This window comes from Diachasma alloeum, unplaced genomic scaffold, assembly GCF_001412515.2.
Source record: "Diachasma alloeum isolate Michigan unplaced genomic scaffold, Dall2.0 Dall_scaffold_00604, whole genome shotgun sequence".
NCBI lineage: Eukaryota > Metazoa > Arthropoda > Insecta > Hymenoptera > Braconidae > Diachasma > Diachasma alloeum.
Genome location: NW_021680736.1, coordinates 287,924 through 310,284, shown reverse-complemented (window position 1 = coordinate 310,284; position 22,361 = coordinate 287,924). Strand labels below are relative to the sequence as shown.

The 22,361-nt window shown below is 48.7% G+C and overlaps 1 protein-coding gene across 1 annotated transcript in view; it reads left to right on the top strand.

Annotated features, from left to right (window-relative positions):
- The window catches only part of LOC107043607 (PSME3-interacting protein), a 264,201-nt gene that overhangs the window by 128,129 nt on the left and 113,711 nt on the right, over nt 1-22,361 (top strand). The window contains exon 3 of the mRNA XM_015265170.1: nt 5,286-5,573. Within this exon, the coding sequence (XP_015120656.1) occupies nt 5,286-5,573 (288 nt within the window). The remainder of the gene's footprint in view (nt 1-5,285; nt 5,574-22,361) is intronic.

Genomic DNA, 22,361 nt, shown 5'->3' with positions numbered 1-22,361 from the left:
AATTTACCTCCAGAGTGAATTTTAAACGACGGAACACTTACGGGAAGCGAGAGCCACCACTCGTCGGCGCGTCAGCGGGGTGCCGCGAGGGAAAAAACTCTACGCAATTTTTACGTAGGATATAATAGAGATACTCCTCGCCCTAGGAGCGAGGGAGAAGGAAATAGCCCAAGTCGATAATCGTCAGATTTCGACTGGGAAAAGACGCAGAAATTCCACTACCGACCAAACACACTCACTGAACCCGATAATCATCTCAAAGATGACCGGGATAATCTGGAAGGCGCGAGAACTCTTTACCGACCCGATTTGGGTGGAATTGCCGATCCAAAAATCGGAAGGACACGTGCATAAAAATCCGGGATAAGGGATAATGCCCAACAGAATGCCAAAAAAATGCCCAATCAGGGCCACCAGATACCACTTGAGGGGTGATCAACCACTGCACGTGGCTGAGGGCCACGCGAGGGATACCGCCATAAAGGGGAAAACGACGCCATCCGGAAATGGCTCGAAATTAGGGGAAAAATTCCAGAATACTCACTGTTTTTCCATGTTTAATGGTTCTCTTCCCTTTTCGGACCATCCTTAATCTTTACAGCTTCTCCGAAAGGCACAATAATCCAAATTGTACAATTGCGGTGTGGGCACACAGAAGTTCACACGCGACTACTTCTTGATGGCGGTCAACGCGGAACTGGTTTCGGAGGGCAGTGCTGCGGCACATCGGGCCCTCGGAATTTCTGACCAACCATGCTGAGCGCTCATTGGTGGAGATAGTTTCTCCTCAAAGGGAGACCTCTAAGGGAGCCACCGAATAAATTCGGGGATTTTCGCATGCGTAAATTCAAATAAAAAATTAAATCAAATTAATTCCTAACAATTATTTTTAGAGCGGATGGAGACTCGATCGATTCTAAACATTTAAGATGCACCTCACGGATCAAATCTCCGAGATTTACGAGGCAAAATTAATAATTAATTACTAATAGTTATTTCAAAAACAAATAAAATAAACGTTTCCCCCCGAAACTCTGAGGCAATCTGGCAATTCACCGGGATTAAGGGTTGCGCTTACCCCAAGTGAGTCTTCCAAAAACATTCAAAAAAAGACCCATTTTACCCCGTAATACCCAACTAAAATTCTGGAGCGCTAATATTTCAATTAATCCTATATGATTTCCGCGAGAGTTATGAAAGGGTTATTCCCACAAAAAGACCGGATGACTCTAAATATGGCCCTTCTTCTCGATCAAATTATGGGCCCTCAAAAATTATTTATCGATCATGAACTAATCAACAATTACCACACCGGAGTGGGAAAATACTAAACCGAAAATTCTCCATCAGAATGGGAAAACGAAACTCAAAAATTCTCCATCGGAATGAGAAAACTAAACTCGAAAATTCTCCATTGGAATGGGAAAACTAAACTCAAAAATTCTCCATCGGAATGGGAAAACTAAACTCGAAAATTCTCCATCGGAATGGGAAAACTAAACTTAAAAATTCTCCATCGGAATGGGAAAACTAAACTCAAAAATTCTCCATCGGAGTGGGAAACAAAAATCTCTCTCTCACCCTAATTAATTGGTCACAGATAGACTTTTCCTGTCGTGAGGTGGTTCTGTTCAGGTCTCGGTGGTGTTCCTAACGGACATCCCCACATATTCGTTACAATCCATGTGTAAATTGTGTGAGTTTTTGTACTATCAAGAAAAGTCTATTGTTCTAAAAGAATTAATTGATAATGCGATGACAAGACTCGTGACAGCTGATTGCTTCAAAACCATAGGATGCAAAGAATTGGGCACAGAGAGGGAGGCACAGGGGGGTTTAAATAAGCAAACATGCATAAAAAAATTATGTGTTATCCGATTCGAGTCACAGAGTAATTATATACTCTTCAGGCACAGAGCCATGGACTGATTGTCCATGTGAAACACTATGACTCAGAGAGTTTCAGCGGATAATGACTCTTTGATTTACGTGCTCCGCAAATCAGGTTGAATCATAAGTATGTACTGGTCATGAGAATACCCTCCAGTAAGAGGATCGACTAGACCTGATTGAGGTGTCCCTGATGATACGTCATTTTTTCCCTTTGATGGTTTACTGATTATGTGTCACAAATAAAACCCACATTACAGATCATTTCTGAGACCAACGTGCCTGAATTAGATTCCATGGAAGAGAGAGGGATGTAAATAGCATCATAGAATTATGTGTTATCCGATTCGAGTCACGGAGTAATTATGTACTCTTCAGACACAGAGCCATGTTTGTCCCCAAATATTTTGGAGACAACTCGCCGAATCTGGCAACTATGATGTTTGTGAATAAATTTCGGAAAAAAATGAGGAATGCCACAGCGAGGTTTAAAATCGCGATGCATAGATTGCCGGTCTGGTGCTCTACCTACCGAGCTACCGGGAGTTCCGTCACTTTCCGTCAAATTTGATTCACTTTAACGTTGGATGACCTACCGCTCTAACGGCATTTTTCTAATTGATATTGATTTATTTCGATTTTTTCCAATTGGACTATGTTTCGAATTAAACAAGTCGCCAAATCTGGCAACTATGGAGCCATGGACTGATTGTCCATGTGAATGATCATGATTCAAAGAGTTTGAGCGGAAAATGACTCTTCGATTTATGTGTTCCCGAAATCAGTTGCAATCATAGTTATGTACTCATCATAAGCACACTCTTCAGTGAGAGGATCGACAAGACCTGATTGTGGTGTACCTGATCATGCGTCAATTTTTTCGCCTTGATGAAGTACTGATTATGTGTCAAGTAAAATTATCTGAATCGATCAGATACCCATATGACAGATCATTCTTGAGACCCACGGCTTAAATTAGGTTTTATAGAAACCAGAAGGATTTGAATGCGTTGAAATGCATCGTACAATTACGTGTTATCCAATTCAAGTCGCGGAATAATTATGTACTCTTCAGGCATAGAGTCATGCACTGATTGTCCATGACTCTATGCCTAATACATGCTTCATTATTTAAATCCCCCCACCCCTCTTACTGTAACGTAAATTTGGGGTCATGGACCCTTTTCGGATGGGTTGTCGATTGCTATTGTGATGGGTCCATAATTATGATCGGGATTGATTTGGGAATGACATAAATAATGACGCATCCAGCTTAACAGAATTACCATCGAAAAAAATTGTATTTATGCTATTTTTCAATATTTTCGGGTAATTTCCATATGGTTTATACGCTGCTCTACTCTGTACATATTAAGCGTGTGACTTAATTTTCACAGATTTTTTCTTCGAGCTTAAAATTATATTTAAAATAGATATATATTCGCGGTCTTTTCTGGTTTTGAAAGGATCGTGCAAAAGGTTTCAGAACACGGAACGACAAGTCTATGTAAGTTACATGACCTTTCAGAATAGCAGAGTTTACGATGGCAACTGATGAACAGCACATTCGGCACCGCATTTTATGCGAGTTCCAACAAGGAGAAAATGCTTCTGAAGCACGGGAATCAATGTGTAGTGTCTTTGGTGCCGACGTTGTATCTTATGAAACGTGTAATTATTGGTACAAACGTTTTAGAAGTGCTAATTTCGATCTGAGTGACCAGCCGCGTCCTGCACAGCCTCGAAAGTTTACAGATGCGGAATTGCAAGCTCTACTCGATGAAGACTCAACGCAAATGCAACAAGAGCTTGCAGCTTAGTTAGGAGTCACCCGAACAGCTATTTCTAAGCGTTTACGTCAAATGGGAAAAAACCAAAAACTTGGAAGGTGGGTCCCACATGTGTTGATCGAACACAACCTAGGTCAAAAGAGAATCCCAAACGTAAAAAGTCGTGGGTAGATCCCGGACAATCCAGTACNCAAATGCAACAAGAGCTTGCAGCTTAGTTAGGAGTCACCCGAACAGCTATTTCTAAGCGTTTACGTCAAATGGGAAAAAACCAAAAACTTGGAAGGTGGGTCCCACATGTGTTGATCGAACACAACCTAGGTCAAAAGAGAATCCCAAACGTAAAAAGTCGTGGGTAGATCCCGGACAATCCAGTACATCGACGCCGAAACAAAACATCCACTTAAAGAAGATTCTCCTGTGTATCTGGTGGGACATGAAAGGTGTGCTTTATTACGAACCCCTAGAAACAGGTCAGACGGTGACTGCGGATCGCTACAGTCGACAACTGAACAAACTGAGCGAAGAACTTGATCAGAAAAGGCCATTTACTGGGCAAGGAAGCCGGCAAGTCATACTGGTGCATGACAAGGCTCGATCTCACATTGCTCGCGCGACTCAGAAGACCCTCTTGAACTTGGGATGGGAAGTTCTCCCGCATGCGGCATATTCACTAGACTTGGCCCCATCCGACTATCACTTGTTTCGGTCCATGCAGCACGCCTTAGTGAATAAATAGTTTAAAACGCTGGACGATGTACATAAATTCATCGATGAATTTATCGCCTGGAAGCCTGCAAGTTTCTTTCGCGACGGCATTCGAATGTTACCTGAGAGATGGCGCAAGGTCATAGAAAACGATGGACAATATTTCCAAGATTAAGTTCGTTGTTCTCTATTTTTTTATATTAAATAAATTTACTGAAAAATCTGTAAAAATTGAGTCGCATACCTAATATCTCAAAAAAAAAAATATATATATATATATATATATTCTATTTCATTGGTTTTATCGAAGCAATTCTCGATTTGAAACCCCTCCTCTAGCCTGCCGCCCCTCCTTTCTTTCCCTCTCATTGTTATCTGCGGTATCATGTCCGTCTTACTCTTAGCTGTGCCCCATTCGAGCTAGAACTGCACGGAAAACCATATAAAACCCCAGTCGCACAGCCGGCCGATTGTGCAGTGCCCTAATATATCCATCTGTCACACTGACTAGATGGAGACACTAGGCCGCTACACCGTACCTACCGCCCGCAATTTTTGTGCGAGTGAGGCGTTCCTAAGCGGTCACCCATCCAAGTACTAACCCAGCTCAACGCTGCCTAGCTTGGATGTCCGCCGGAGCAACACCTCACCCACCTAACCATTACAGTCGGTTCTCAAAAATATAAAATATAAGAATATCTAATGTCTCAAAAGTAGAGAACAAATCTCAAATCATTATGTGAAGAAGAAAAAAGTGAATTCCTATAGATGTTCCTTGCCTTCGAGTTCATACTAGTTGACAAGGTTAACCACTTGAACCTCTAATTATCAAAAATATCTTAGCGTATGAGTTGAAACAATAAAATAATCGTCTAATAATTTTTGGTATGAATGCAGAAAACATGATAAAAGGTCTGGACGATGATGAAGTTGAGTTCTTGGATCTCGTTGATCGTACAAAACTCGAGCAAGAACGAAAGAAATGTTTGGAAGAAGAAGAAGAAATGCGTGACTTCAAGGCAAGGGTAGCCCACCTTCAAGAAGCATCTCTGAATGAGAGATTGAAGCAAGAACTGCAGAAACCACACAGTACAAGTAAAACTACATCAGGAGGAAGCACCAGGAATTCACAACATCGATTATTGGCGGGAGTTGTTGTTAAGAAACGAGAAAAATCACAAACAGGTAAAATTCTTCCAGCCCCACATGGAACTATCTAAAGATAATGGTTACCGATACATTACCACGTATCTTTTTCTGTGTCCATTACTAATGACTTTAAAATAAAATATTGATTTCTTCTTACACAAATTATTGTATTATGCAAGAGCGAAACAAAATCATAGATTGTTTACATTAGTATATTCACACAGTGAAATTAAATTCTTGATGAATGTGAAGTTTACAGGGCGAGCCACAGGTGAGGTTCGAGTCATACTTCACTTTCCGACACAGTTTCACAACAATGCATTAACAGTTTTTTGTGAAAGTCGGAATGAATCATTATTTGGGCGACAGAGTGGAGACGGCCAATCCTTATGAAAAGTGCCTAAAAATTTGTGAAATGCTCTTCATGAAAGAGAGTTAACGCATCTCGCCTTCGGTTAGACCTGTGAACCTCATATTCCTCAGAGCTGCCACTTTTCACCAGGGCGGGCGTAAAGTACACATTTCGCTTCCACTCGATGGTATGTTAGAAATATACTATTGTTTTATAAGTACGGCGAGGGAAGTGCGTACTTTCTTCTGTCTGATCACGAAGCAAATGCAAACTATTACAGTCGGAATCCTCTTTTCTTGCACGATCAGGATGTGTAACTGTATGTGCAACACGAGGAGATTTTTTAAATTTCCGCTCAGTCAGGGTTGCCAGATAGTGAGATTTAATCATCGTCAATGGAGGAGATTAAGTTATAAAAATCACGAGTAGCAGCACTTGGTTTAGAATTTAAAAAATCTGAAGAATCATTTTGGCGAGGATCAAACGTTGCAAGGGTCATACCACGCTAGAGTTTAACGTCGTAACGATTATACTTCGCGAGGGTCAAATGTCTTGAGAAACATATCTCACATGGAGAGAAAAATGTACGACAATTCCGTGAGAGTCTCTCCAAAAATTAAAGTGCTACTCACTACGCTGGGGCGTAATAGGGGGTCACCAAAGTATTCGTATCTGACACAATCGCAGGAAGACATGGCGTGAGTCTTGAAAAATTATCGTGCCACGTACGAATTTTATATATTTTTTTTTCTCCACGTTTTTCGAACTATTCTTTAGGATTTAAATAACGCACATATGGAAAAGAATTGTTCAGCTCCGATCCAAACCATTATTTAAACAAATAAAACCGTTGAATTCTTGGTTATTTCAATATACCTTCAAAAATATGACTCAAATAGTAAAAATAGTTATATTAATTTTTTCTTTATCGAATTTCGAACAAAACACCTCTCATATTTTTTTCACTCGGAGTAGATATGATTCTAGTTAATCGAATTGATATGTTCATGGATACGACATGCCATTCATTTTATTAATTATTGCCATTAACTTTATTAATTATTGATAGAATTTTTTCCTTCTCAATCTTTTGGCTGGAGGTGAATTACTCAGCTAGGTTCTCGAGACACGTGAATTATCAATATGTACAAGGTATCCCATAGCATGTGATCATAATAAATTGCTTAGTATGCTGCAAGTTGACAGTGTAATCTGAAGTCTAATATACGGCTGAAAGGAAAACTCTCTGCAAATTTTATTCACACATCAGTCCCTCGCAAATTACACCTTAGAATGGAAAATATAATTATTGAAGAATGATCATTTCTCATTAAATCATATTACACATTACCGAAGAGGGGTACGGCTACTGCAGCAATAGGAGCATGTCATTCTGAGTATAGCACTCACATTCGAGAGTCTCGTTTGAATCTCTGACGATAAATAGAGTGATTGAACGAACTAACCAAAAAATATTTTTCGTTTGTTGAAAATTCACGTATTTTTTCACTAATCCCTGGGTAGTTTCGAGTTAATTGAGAAATTTGATTAGGACGGCACAACAGACGATAGGAAGCATGAGCATCCTGATCGCCCCACACAGGACTACTGGAGTATTCGAAATATTTTTTTCACTCCTATGTTAACATTAGGTATGCCCACGGGGGCATGGAAAGAACACGTCACAGTCCTGTCTTAAATCCCTGTGATTTTTGCTTGTGGGGTTTTCTCAAAAAGCTCGCATTATTTATGGGAATAGAATATAGCGTTCGAATATAGCTTTGAACGTGGGATAGAGTTCTATAGTACAAGTGATGGTGGACACTCGGAAGAAATTGCATTATTATTTTCCGAGTGTTCTTTGTGCAATAAAAAAAAACAATTATTTACGTTCAACCGTATTCAAGATATTCGGAATTTACTTTTGCCACATGCTATGGGACGTCCTGTAGTTACACGTGATGATTAATGAAGTGTAGTTCGGTCAGTTACGTTCTCGAGACACGTGAAACTGTAGGTTATGTGTACATGATTCGAACATGCTTCATTCTGTTTTTTCAGCATTCTAACTTTTTATTTGAATTATTTTCAATAGTGATTTTACTAACTTCCGGACCCAAAGAGAGAAACTTATTGTAATTACTCCAAAAATCGAATGTGAAATTTTCATGATTTGTCGGCGTTTCATGATCCCTAAAATCATCCTGATACGTTTTTTAAGATATGTTTGTGTGTGTGGGTTTTTTTTCCGAGGATCTTAGAGAAAATGTTTACGCAAGATAGTGAATTTTTGTCACACTCTGTGTCAGCCCTGCCCCACTAAAAAGCTCATCACGGAATTCTTCTAACCTTCGGTTCCCCGGTGGCACCAACGTTATGTACTACTTCGCAAGAGAGGTTTTAGTTTTTTGCTCTTTCACTTTATTTCCATCTAGTATCCGTCCCCCTGTCTCACTGAAGGATTAGGTGTAGGCAGGCGGTTCCAATAGATTTATCATCTATTCTGCAGCTTTGCGCGCGCGTTCATCACTTCTGAGTTCTGTAACGAGATTTTATCTCGTTCCGGGGTAAATATATTACCCTGCGGAAAAATAAGAGATATTAAGTGAAAGACCTAAAAGAGAGAGAGAAAGGCAAGGAACGACATCTAGCGGCTAGCTGCAGAAGCTAAGCCGAAGATGAGAGAGACATCTGACGACGGCCGAGGGCCGCTCGGAAGGTGAGAAGACCATGAAACACTAATACTGAGATGCGCGGCTGGGCGTAGCCGCGCCCCTCGGTATTACTGTAGGCTGTCGATACCCTGTCGCCATATCTAGAAACTCGCCCAGCTGTGTTAGGGAGTTCAGGGCCGATGTACAGGCGTTCCAACTAGGCGACTCTCGAGGCACTATCGACTTAGCCTAGGGACCAACGGCTAGGTGAGAGGACTAGCGCCCCCTCGATTGCCGTCGAGCTGATTGGTGGTGGTGGGGTAACGGATGACCCACCGCCGGTGAGATGTTCAGACTAGGGGTAGAAGGCCCTAGGAGATTTCGAGACAGTGGATGACAGGCGCTTGATTCGAGCGGATGGCATTGTCCGGTCCTCGATGATAGTTGGTAGTGGCTTGAACCCGTAAGGGTTCTTAAGGGGACGCTGTCTCTGAGAGTCAGAGACAGCGAGAGAATGGGACGCTCAGCGTCCCATACGCAAAGAACGGAATTGCTTTGGAGTCATGGAATGCTTCGTTCCGTGATTCCAGGGATTCATGACCCGTGACGAAGGGAATGGAGAGTGCGGGAGTCCGTGGATGGGGAGTAATGGAGACTCCTGGACATCCGACTTCGCGTGTCTCCAGGACTAGTACTCCGGGTGTTGACCCGCAATGAGATTGCTTTTACCGAGCATTGCGGTTAGTTGGAGTGGACTCTCGGCCAGTGAGATAGTCTCCAGGGGCCGAGGTCGCATCCGCCTCTCAGTGTTCGGCGCCCTGCGGGGTGAGAAGGATTCGCAGGTAATCCGCAGCTTCTCCAGGTTCGAGCCCTCTGGAGAACGATAGGAAGCGTTATGGACTGGTTCGAACGTCTTGGACGAGGAAACAGGGGAGTTTTCCCTTGAAAGAACTATTTCGTTAGCTTCTGGGGTTGAACATACCCAGAGTAGGGAAATGGATTTTGCTCCGACATTGGTGGACCTCGCCCACTCTACCGTGTCACACTGATGCTGGCTCGGCACCCACAGTCCCGCCACGAAAGTCCTCAGGGTAGACGAGTTTGCCCCTGAGGCCGGTTTACCGTTGGATTTCCCGGATAAAATCCAGCTGGCGCCCAACCATTGAGCGATAGAGCAGGCCGAAGTAGTTGGGGATATTTTGCTGGTGGAGCACCAGCCGAAATCCCTTACAAAATGACGCCAAAAGGGAGCAATAGAGAAAAAAAAAAGAGACCTCAGGAATGAGGAGTAGAACCACTCGCCGAGTGACCCCGAGGATAAGCATTTTTGTTTTCCCCGGGTGAGCGATTATTCCAGGAATAATCCGGGGAGAGAGGGGTCAGACAGCTCCAGCCCTTTCCTTTTCCCCGAGGACGAGCGTTCCGCGACCGGAAGGCGAGGAGTGCCGAATTTTCCACCCCGGAGCGGGCTTTCCATCGCCCTGAAAGCCGTTCGTCCCCCACGCCCAGGGGATGAGCCCTGAAGGGCGGAGGGCAGCTCTCCCGACGAAGAAATTTTCGAGGGAAGAAGAAAGCAGCGTGGGAAGTTCCGAGACATCGGATTTATTTTTCCCCTGACCGAAAATCGAAAAGAACGAGTGCAAACGACCAGTAAACAATTGAATTATCGGTTAGTTATGTTCACTCGGTAAGACAGGGTAATTCCCGCCGGAATTACCGACCGTCGGGCGCGGAAGTCCTGAGTCTGTGAGCGGGGCGGCGCCACTTTATGGGACAAGTCCCGGGTGAAAGTTTAAATGCCGGTGATGGACGGGTCATCACAGGTGTCTATAGGTCACGGCCTTTATGCAAATATAGGTCGGATGTTACCAGGGGGGACCACCTGTGGCGATTTCCTAATTGCGATGCGCCCTTTAATCCCCCACCCCCAAGTCCTGTCGGATTCGGGGTATCGAGCACGAGGAGCGTTCTTTTTCGTTCCGAACCTCATCCCGTACGGACGGAATTCTTTTGACGCTCGACGTTATTTGGTAGCACGTGGTGAACAACCCGGTGAAGCCATGCTCAAGGACCAAGTGTTCGACGAACTGGCTCAGAACGTGGTGGAGACCGCCGAGGAGGCTCTCAAGGGTGAGTTTGACCCTAAGGGAGAGGAGAAGTACCTTGACATGGAGGTCGAGGAGTTAGTCAACGAGGCCCCGTTGCCGAAGGGCGAGGGGGACTCGTTAGTGTTACGAGAGTTACCCGAGTTGCCTGTAGTGCATTTTTTAGATCGGGAGCTCTCGGATGAGGAGATGGGCGACCTGGAGGAGTTAATAAACGCCGAACTCGGGGAGAAGATGGACGTGGACCTCGTGGAGCAGGTGTCGGCAGCGGTCCTTACGCCGCCTCCTTCGGCGACACCCACATCATCAGAGGCCACGCCCACAGCCACGCCCGCGGCGACGCCCACAGGCACGCCCGCGGTTACGCCCACCCCACCTCGGGAAGCGGTGCTCCAGAAGGAGATGGAGAAGGCAACGGGGGAACCCTCTTCCCCCGAGGATGCTACGGCCACCCTGGCGCGGGCTGTCGCTGAGGCGCTCGCCACGAACCCTCAGCTCCTCGCCAAGATGGCCAAACAGTTTCTCCCCTACCTGAATCGGGGACCTTCGACCTCCTCGGCCCTGCCGAGGAATCAGAGGGACCTGACGACGGGAAGGGAACCTAGACAGAGGGAGAAAAGGGCCTCACGCCCTGCCGACTCTGACTCCTTGAAGACGGAGAGGGAGATACGCTAGGGGATCCTGGCGAAGGGAGCCGAAGGGTCGGCGGGGCCTCTCACCGCCCCGAAGATCCCCAAGAGGAGCACTCCTGTGGACAGTGGCAGCGTCGACAGGAGGTCGGAACTGGAGAGGGATGCTCGTGGGGGTGAGGAGACCCGTGAGAGGAGAGCCCGAGTGAGCCTGCTGCCAGCACGGCTGTGCTGGAACTGCCGTCGACCAGGACACGAGGGGAAGAACTGCCCTGCACCTCTGACGGTTTACTGTTGGAGGTGTGGACGCCCTGGGAAGGAAACCAGGAACTGCATCCCCTGCCAGGAGGAGAAGAAGAGGCGGGGGCCTTGGATTCCCAAGCGTGGCCATAATGTCCCTCGGGACATCCTCAAGGCTCAGGCGAAGGAGGCCAAGGAGAGAAGGCAGAGGGAGGGGGCATCATCGTCCCTTCGCTCTGAGGAGACTCGCAGGAGGAGACGCGAGATCAGGAACCTGCGTCGAAGGGCGCAGAAGTTGCACCTGGAGGAGGAGGAAAAGCCCTCCGAGGAGAAGAGGGGCCCAGGGTCCACCTAGAGTGGACGGATGGTCCCGGACAGCTGCACTGGGCACAACGAAATAGATGTTTTTTGGTGTAGGAATCGTGCCCCGGGGAAGCTGAGGAGAAGAGTGGCCTGAAAAGGCCACCTGCGCCCTGAGAAAGGGTGAGAAGAGGCGCTCAAGTGGTCTGAAAAGACCATGGGGCGAGTAAGTTTCATTTGAAGGGCTGAACAATCTGGAAAACGAGTGTTAGGGGCGAAAGCCCCACACAAAAGTTCCACGGGCACGTGCTCTGACACCTCCGAGTGTTAAAAGCACGAAATCGGGTAGTAGGCTACATCTAACGCCTCCCCGACGGGTATTTCCACGACGGGTAACTGGCCAGGGTAACTTATCCTTGGTCGGTAACTTGCCGTGGTCAGAGCGGCGGTCAGTAAAACATACCGACCGATGGAACCACGCCGATACGTGGCACGCCGTTTGAAGGTAACTCCTTGAGAGAGGGGATTCCAACAGATGGCGCCACTATACCCGAATCCGAGCAACCGGCGAACAGTTCGAATTTTAACGCGGAAAAATTCGAACAGAAGTGCGAAAGGAGGGAAATTCAAATTTCTTCCACTTGCGGAGGCCCTCGAAACCCGTCTCGGAGGGTTCCGAGCGGACAGAGCGGGGTTTTTCCACGCAGTTGACACCCGGGGCATCTGGGGAAGTAGCAGAGCACCCGAAATAGAGGGCGCTGCGGAGATTAAGCGGGGAAATCGGAAGATCTTCCCCGAAAAGAAATAGTTTTACGAGGCTTTGGGGGTGGTGTCGTAAGCAAGAGGTATGCGGGAAGCTTCGAGAGCGGAAATCGAGTAAAATCGAGAAGGCGCTGTCGAATGACGGCGCGGCGGAGTGGGGATAGCCTCCCACTCTTGGGAAACGGGTATAAAAGGGGCTGCAGAAGCCCGAGAAGCTCTTTTTCTGCTACGAGACGTTAGGTGCAATACACCTGCTGCTCGATCAGGAAGTTCTGTTGCATTTGAGAAATGCCTGTGAACCCGGAGGAAGAAACGTCGAGAAAATCGACTAAAAGGGAGCTCGAGTCCCAGATGAGAGGGGAATCGAGGGAGAACACGGAAGGGGAAACCCGACCGGAGAAGAGTGATCCCCCCGGGGGGGAGTACGTCGAAATCCTGGAGCATCGAGCCCCAGGGTGAAGCGGCAGGAAACGTGGCGAGGAGGATAACCTCGAAGAGGCGGATACCAAATCCGAATCAGGGAAGAGGCGGATAGAGCCAGGAAGTAAAGACTGGACCCTGCCGCTCCCAAAGGCACGTACTCGGGTGGAGGAAGACGAGTNTGGTAGCACGTGGTGAACAACCCGGTGAAGCCATGCTCAAGGACCAAGTGTTCGACGAACTGGCTCAGAACGTGGTGGAGACCGCCGAGGAGGCTCTCAAGGGTGAGTTTGACCCTAAGGGAGAGGAGAAGTACCTTGACATGGAGGTCGAGGAGTTAGTCAACGAGGCCCCGTTGCCGAAGGGCGAGGGGGACTCGTTAGTGTTACGAGAGTTACCCGAGTTGCCTGTAGTGCATTTTTTAGATCGGGAGCTCTCGGATGAGGAGATGGGCGACCTGGAGGAGTTAATAAACGCCGAACTCGGGGAGAAGATGGACGTGGACCTCGTGGAGCAGGTGTCGGCAGCGGTCCTTACGCCGCCTCCTTCGGCGACACCCACATCATCAGAGGCCACGCCCACAGCCACGCCCGCGGCGACGCCCACAGGCACGCCCGCGGTTACGCCCACCCCACCTCGGGAAGCGGTGCTCCAGAAGGAGATGGAGAAGGCAACGGGGGAACCCTCTTCCCCCGAGGATGCTACGGCCACCCTGGCGCGGGCTGTCGCTGAGGCGCTCGCCACGAACCCTCAGCTCCTCGCCAAGATGGCCAAACAGTTTCTCCCCTACCTGAATCGGGGACCTTCGACCTCCTCGGCCCTGCCGAGGAATCAGAGGGACCTGACGACGGGAAGGGAACCTAGACAGAGGGAGAAAAGGGCCTCACGCCCTGCCGACTCTGACTCCTTGAAGACGGAGAGGGAGATACGCTAGGGGATCCTGGCGAAGGGAGCCGAAGGGTCGGCGGGGCCTCTCACCGCCCCGAAGATCCCCAAGAGGAGCACTCCTGTGGACAGTGGCAGCGTCGACAGGAGGTCGAAACTGGAGAGGGATGCTCGTGGGGGTGAGGAGACCCGTGAGAGGAGAGCCCGAGTGAGCCTGCTGCCAGCACGGCTGTGCTGGAACTGCCGTCGACCAGGACACGAGGGGAAGAACTGCCCTGCACCTCTGACGGTTTACTGTTGGAGGTGTGGACGCCCTGGGAAGGAAACCAGGAACTGCATCCCCTGCCAGGAGGAGAAGAAGAGGCGGGGGCCTTGGATTCCCAAGCGTGGCCATAATGTCCCTCGGGACATCCTCAAGGCTCAGGCGAAGGAGGCCAAGGAGAGAAGGCAGAGGGAGGGGGCATCATCGTCCCTTCGCTCTGAGGAGACTCGCAGGAGGAGACGCGAGATCAGGAACCTGCGTCGAAGGGCGCAGAAGTTGCACCTGGAGGAGGAGGAAAAGCCCTCCGAGGAGAATAGGGGCCCAGGGTCCACCTAGAGTGGACGGATGGTCCCGGACAGCTGCACTGGGCACAACGAAATAGATGTTTTTTGGTGTAGGAATCGTGCCCCGGGGAAGCTGAGGAGAAGAGTGGCCTGAAAAGGCCACCTGCGCCCTGAGAAAGGGTGAGAAGAGGCGCTCAAGTGGTCTGAAAAGACCATGGGGCGAGTAAGTTTCATTTGAAGGGCTGAACAATCTGGAAAACGAGTGTTAGGGGCGAAAGCCCCACACAAAAGTTCCACGGGCACGTGCTCTGACACCTCCGAGTGTTAAAAGCACGAAATCGGGTAGTAGGCTACATCTAACGCCTCCCCGACGGGTATTTCCACGACGGGTAACTGGCCAGGGTAACTTATCCTTGGTCGGTAACTTGCCGTGGTCAGAGCGGCGGTCAGTAAAACATACCGACCGATGGAACCACGCCGATACGTGGCACGCCGTTTGAAGGTAACTCCTTGAGAGAGGGGATTCCAACAGATGGCGCCACTATACCCGAATCCGAGCAACCGGCGAACAGTTCGAATTTTAACGCGGAAAAATTCGAACAGAAGTGCGAAAGGAGGGAAATTCAAATTTCTTCCACTTGCGGAGGCCCTCGAAACCCGTCTCGGAGGGTTCCGAGCGGACAGAGCGGGGTTTTTCCACGCAGTTGACACCCGGGGCATCTGGGGAAGTAGCAGAGCACCCGAAATAGAGGGCGCTGCGGAGATTAAGCGGGGAAATCGGAAGATCTTCCCCGAAAAGAAATAGTTTTACGAGGCTTTGGGGGTGGTGTCGTAAGCAAGAGGTATGCGGGAAGCTTCGAGAGCGGAAATCGAGTAAAATCGAGAAGGCGCTGTCGAATGACGGCGCGGCGGAGTGGGGATAGCCTCCCACTCTTGGGAAACGGGTATAAAAGGGGCTGCAGAAGCCCGAGAAGCTCTTTTTCTGCTACGAGACGTTAGGTGCAATACACCTGCTGCTCGATCAGGAAGTTCTGTTGCATTTGAGAAATGCCTGTGAACCCAGAGGAAGAAACGTCGAGAAAATCGACTAAAAGGGAGCTCGAGTCCCAGACGAGAGGGGACTCGAGGGAGAACACGGAAGGGGAAACCCGACCGGAGAAGAGTGATCCCCCCGGGGGGGAGTACGTCGAAATCCTGGAGCATCGAGCCCCAGGGTGAAGCGGCAGGAAACGTGGCGAGGAGGATAACCTCGAAGAGGCGGATACCAAATCCGAATCAGGGAAGAGGCGGATAGAGCCAGGAAGTAAAGACTGGACCCTGCCGCTCCCAAAGGCACGTACTCGGGTGGAGGAAGACGAGTTCTTTTCTCCCGCAGCGACACCCGGAGGGAAGGAAGAAGGAACAACGAGCCTGTCTTCAAATCCGGCCATGTTAAGGGCCCTCCTGAACCAAATTAAGCTCCTGGAGGAGAGAATCAAGGGCTCTGGGACGCTAGAAGCACCCCCCCTTTCTCGGAAGAGGGGTAGGCCCCCAGGCTCTGGGAAGAAGAGTGGCGAGAGCAGCAGAAATGCTAGTGGCGCCACCACGCCTACAGGGGAAGCCCCCGGGGTGACGGTAACAGAAGCCACTTCCACGGCAGCAGAGCTGTTGGAACGGGTGCAGAGATTAGACAGCGAGCTACGGGGCCGAATAGGCCCTATGGGAATGGCCTCTGGAGGAAGACCAGACCAGACCAAAACGCAGCGAAGGCCTGAGAGGAGAGAGGAGCAACAGCCACCCCGAAGGAGCCCATTCGAGGAGATGAGGAATAACTCATCGAGATGAGGACGTTTTCGGACCTCCTCGGAGAGCAGTGACGGTGAATACCGCCCCCGGCGGGACACATACCTCAACACCCAAAAAGCCCTGGAGGCTTTGAAGAAGTGGGAAGTCGAGTTCGCCGGACGCAAGGATGAAGATGTCGAGGATTTTATATCCCGTGTAGATGACGCCAGGAAAACCTTGCGAATCAAGGAAGACGACCTCCTAGGAGTCTTGAGAGGGTGTCTGTCAGGAGTGGCACTGACCTGGTATCGCCAGGTGGAAGTGTACTCATGGGAGGATGCGTGCCACGCATTCAGAGAGAACTTTGGGGAGCTAGACTATCAGGTAGCTCTCCATGAAGAGATAGCCACACGTCGCCAAGGCGAAGATGAGCCAGTAGCGGAATTCATGGCGAATTTAAAAGGTCTGTTCGCACGAACGGATCCCCCATGGCCTGAGGCACAGAAACTGACGTACATGTACCACAATACATTGCCGAAGTACAAGATCGGGTATAGCATCAGTGCAAACTCCACACTGAAATCGCTGGAGAAACACGCAATGAGGCAAGAGACTTTGTACAGTTGTGCAAAAACATGGCAACCCCCGAGGAAACCAGAGGAGTCTCTGTGTCCCAGCCTCGCTTACAAAGGCTCGAGGACACAGAAGAACCCCCACAGAGCAGCGCTGAAGGCTCTAATCCCCGGAGATGGAGATTCAGGGCCAGAGAGAGAAGACGAAGAAAGGGTTTTCTTCGAGGAGCTAGAAGTAGCACACGCCCTGCAAGGCCGTGGTGCTTCTTCTGGGAGGGGTAGGGGTTCTGGCCAGGCCAGACCTCGTGCAAATGCTCAGGGCATGATGTGCTTCAACTGCGAACAGAAAGGACACTCCTGGCGCATCTGCACAGAGCCGAGGACAGTCTTCTGCTACGTGTGTGGCAGGAAGGAAGTGCATTTCCCACAGTACCCAAGATGCAATCTGGGAAACGCCGAAGCGGCAGCGTAAGCAACAAAAATGTTTCCACGCCGCCAATAGTCTCGGAAAGAACAGTCAAACAGGAGGTGGACCATCCTTGGACTGAAGGAACCAGACCGATACGAGAGAAGCTCTCGGAGGCTGAAGATAGAGAAGGGGAGACTGAATCCCCTCAAGAAGAAGTACGGGCACCCATAGATGGCAGGAAGAGTGGAAGCCTCACTCTGGAATCCATGACGGACCCCCTGAAGCTAGCCTCGCCGGAAGTTAACTCGAACCTAGAGTTCGTGAGGCAGGCGATGAGAGAAGGCAAAGCTTTTGCTTTCCATGTGGACATCTCTATCCACGGAAGGAAGATTCGCGGCCTAGTGGATTCAGGCGCGTCCCGCACCTTCGCCGAAGAAGCAGGGATCGAGCTGTTGAGCGAACTTGGCATAAGCGCTAAAAGAATCTCACCCAGAAGAGTTCTGGTGGCAAACAGCCAGGTCGAAGTGGTGAAAGAAGCTTCCAAAATACCCCTGGTATTAGGGGGAAGAGAGATAACAGTAGAAACGCTCTGGATGGCCTCGCTGTCCGAGGATTTCATACTGGGATTAGACTTCCTGAAAGAAGCACGAATGGTCATAGATTTCTTCGACCAGTCCTGGTTCTTCAGAGACAAGCCTGAAGACTCGTTCAAGTTCGCAGCAGTCGAACGGGCCTGCCACATAACCGTGTGCAACGGCCTAAGGACACCTGAGGAAGGCCAACACAGCCTCCTCCAGAAGTTACTGGATTCAAAAATTCCAGCGATAGAGGGGGCTCCCCCGATCTCGAGGTTGTCTGCACATAAAATCGATGTGGAAGGTCATGAGCCGATACGGCAGCAAGTGAGAATGGTTTCCCATCACCTAAAACTGGCGATGTGGAAAGAAGTAGATGATATGCTGCGGGACGGCATCATTAAGCCATCAGAGAGCGATTGGAACAGTCCAGTCGTCATGGTGAAGAAGCCCAATGGAAAATATCGGTTCTGTATCGATTTCCGGTGGGTAAATGAGGTCACGAAGAAGGATGCCTACTCTGTAGCTAACATGACAGGCATTCTGGACGAGCTAAGACAAGCCAATTACATCTCGACACTCGATCTGAGTTCGGCATATTGGCAGATTCCGCTGGCTGAAGAGGCTAAAGGAATCACGGCTTTCACGGTACCTGGAAGAGGGTTTTTCCAGTTCGAACGCATGCCTTACGGCTTGACGAACGCCCCTGCAACCTTCCAGAGAGCGCTGGACAAAATCATTGGTCCAGAGATGTACCCCCACGTCTTCGTGTACTTGGACGATATCATCATCGTATCCAGTACGTTCGAGGAACACTTGGAGTGGCTGGGGAAAGTCCTCGACAAACTGAGGGACCACGGATTGAGTATCAACCGTGAGAAGAGCGTATTGTGCCGAAACGAGGTAAAATACCTCGGCTTCGTCGTGAACAGCGAAGGCTTGCAAGTCGCCCCCGAGAAAACCTCTTCTGCTGCGAAGTTGTTCGTTGCTTCCCAGGCTGCCTTCGATGAGAGCGTGGCTTCTACCAAATTCTCAGGCTGGAGCTTTCGTCCAATTGCAGACTCCCAGATCTTACGTATTATTGTGAACTGGGGCCAAGTAAAAAACGCGTGCACGGCGGCTTCGTTCACTTCTGTCCCGGCCGGACACAGTAATCAATACAGCCTCTGTCTTATGTCCTGCCAGTTTCCAACTTACTCTATCAATGCAGTGACAGATCCTCTCGGACGTCGTGTCGAAGATGGAGTTGATCTCCTCCAAGTATATACCCACGATTACTACTGCCACGTCGTGGCAATTGCCACGAGTTTAATGTCCCGCGGCAATGTCAGCTTCAGCAGCCCATCTTCTGTTGACTCTATATTCTTCAGAACTAGAACGCTCAGTATCATATTTAAGGACCCTTCCGGTGAAATAGCTGTCGACCATTCTCCGCATATATTCTGGTACATTGAACTTCGTAAGAGCCTTTATAATACAGTCCCATGTGGCCGAGTTGAAGGCATTGTTGATATCTCATGTCGCTACCAAGTAATACTTCTTTGTTCCATTAAACTATCGTGTTTCTGAAATCGCGTCCCTGGCGGAGTCGACGACAAGGTTAATGGCGTCTACGGTGACCCGGCCTTTATGGAAACCTTATAAGTATAACGATGCATTCAAGAATCTTACCAGCGGTATCAAGCATACAGAGAGGATCGTATGAGAAGGGTTGGTCTGGTGGCTTTTTCCCTTTCGGTAGCAACGCGAGCCTCTGCAGCTTCCACATGCCTTCCCTGAGACACTCGTTGTATGCGTTACATCCAGATACCGCTTTGGCATTACATGGATAGCTGACTTTAGAATGATATTGGACATTCCATCCAGCTCAGGGGCCCTGGTGATACCCATTTTATTGCTGGCTTCCATCAGTTCTCCTTTCGTATAATAATTAGTGGAACTCTCATCTCTCCTTCTTTTTCGCCAGTACAGTGAAATTCTGACTGTTGCGGGAATAGCACCTTGGCAATTTTCTTCATGATCATAGGGCACGTTAGCGACGGCATTGGTTAACTTTTAAGTCACGTCATCATCACCTTGTATTATCTAACCCACGGATCGCCTTCCGCGTCAGCAAAGAGCTCATTCCAAGATTGATTTTTACTGCACTTGATGGTTTTGCTAAGCTTCCGGCGTGTCTTTTTATATTTTATCGTAACTCTGCAAAGTTCGACTTCGGTCGCCCATGCTGAGACAATCTCTTGGCTGCATCACACTCCTTCTGTAGAACGGCGATAGTGTTATTCCGCCAATACACCGGTGCATGCTGGTTAGTGGTATGCTTGCTGCTCATGGTGGCATAGCAGGGTTCGGTCACTCTCCTCAAGATATTGTGCGCCTTCTCAGGAGCATTGTTGCCACTAATCGGGCAATCGTCTGATGCTGTTGAATAAGGTAAAGGATCAAAAGTGCTCCCCCTCCAGCCAATGCAGTTAGTTTTCTTAGGCGTTAAGGCGATTCTCTGGCCAGAACATGTCTCCTAAAGTATCGCCCGGTGGTCATTTCGAGTGTAAATATCAGTGACTCTCCATGAACAGTTCACCTTTGCGAGATGACTCCTTACGAAAGTAATGTACACAGTTGAACTCGCCTCTCCCCTCCCCCCCATACAAGTCGGTCCATCCCCGCTGTTCAGCAGAAATATGTTCAACGATGACATGGCTTCCTGTACAGCCCTCTGGTGTTCGTCTCTTTACGTCCCCAGTTGACTGCTTAGGCGTTGAAGTCCCCGGCTATTGCCACGGCAAAGTGCTGTTTCGTGTCCTCAGTCCGTCTATCTAGGAAGTCTATGAATTCGCCAATGTACAGAGTCGGTGGAGCATAGCAGCTGTAAAAATGCATGCCAGCAACCTTAGATTTTATAAAGTCATTTTGCACATTATTACTGATGATGCTCTGGAATGGCCGATTCCTACAAGCCCAGATTATAGCCTTCTTGATGGCATCGGTAATCCAGGATTGAGTGTCACGAAGTCGATATGGTTCCGAGATCATGACAACGTCCCACTTCATCTCCCGCACCGTTTGCATGAGCTGATCGTGTGCGGCCTCACGATGGTTAAGGTTGAGCTGTAGTGCGTTGCTATTTCGTTTATTATCTTCATTTATTTGTGAGCTTCTGGAGTGCCGCCTTATATGCCGGGCATCTACTGCTACTAGTAATGTGGGCACAATTTTCTGAATTGCCTGTCTCAGTACACACGGTATACCGTGGTTCTTTCTCGCAGTCCATAGTTTTATGACCACCACCTGCACACTTCACACAGAGTTTCAATCAATCGACCGTGCTCGTATACTTGGTGGTGAGATGTCCATAGTGCCAGCACTTAAAGCACTTGATCGGCCTCTCCACTCTTCTTACGTGGCAATTCACCCAACCTATCTTGATCTTCCCATGTTTCCCAAGGAATGTTTTCGCAGTGGTTGTTGCAAGTGTCACTAATGAAGTCCGGGTTCATCCATATGCCCCACGCAAAGATTTGATAGCCTCAGGACCTATTGCGTGCTGCTCGCCTGCCACTCTTCGTAGAGCTTGGAGGACGTACTCCTTCGATGTATCCTCATCGAGATTTGCAATCTCGAGATCTTCTAATGACCTCTTACTGAGCACCTCTTCCTTCTCTTCGAGGAGATCGGCGATGGTGGATTATAGCTGAGGGGCTCCATCAGTTGTCTTCCTGCTTAGAATAATCAGCATATCTCCAGTAGCTATACGCCGGATCTTATCGACGCATTCACTGACCTGTAAGTAGGAACCATCCTTCTTTACCCGGTTGAGGATTTCCGCATACTTCTCCTTATCCTTCGGGCCAATAATCCACTGATTGTTGCCCGATTTAGGCCCGACGCACTCGTCGGGCCTAATCACTCATTATCGATGCTTTTTTTCATTGTGGCTGTTGTTTCAAGATCTGCGTTTTGCATTGCCTTTGCTTCTTCTTATTGTCAATCAGCTTCCAGTCTGTGGTCTCGGGAGGCTGAGCTGCCTTCTTGATTGGTGGAGTAGGCCCTGCCTCCTTCCCCCTTTCCACCTCCTTTATCTCGCATCCTGGTGATGTACACTGTCTGCGTTTGGCCTTGCGGATGTCGAGCTTATCTACAGTGATAGATTCTTTTTCATCGTCAATCTTGGTGTCCTGCACTGTTGTCTCCGTGAGTGCCCGATTACGCGTCGTTGATGGCATGGACACCACTTCTGGAGCAGAAACAGTAGGACCTTGGTATGTTACTCGTGTTCCGTCCAGAGTTTTTAGCCTCTCGGAGACATTACCAATGCCAGCCATCTTGCCTTTTATCTTTTGTGGATGTTTATGTTCGGCTGGAGGAAATCGTGAAGTTCGTTGATAAGCTTTTTGAGCCGTTCCAACGTTTGCGTCCTCTTTATTTCAGCACTCGCTTCCAGTGGTGCTTGTTGGGCATGATGCTCACTCACTTCTCCTTCTATCTCCTTTTTGTTTTATAATATTGCATTCCACTCTGTCCCCACGAGTACCTCGGGAATTTTAACGGTCCACGTCAAACAGAGCCACGGATGTTGGCGTAAGGCCGCCTAATATGTTGGGGGGGGGGGGG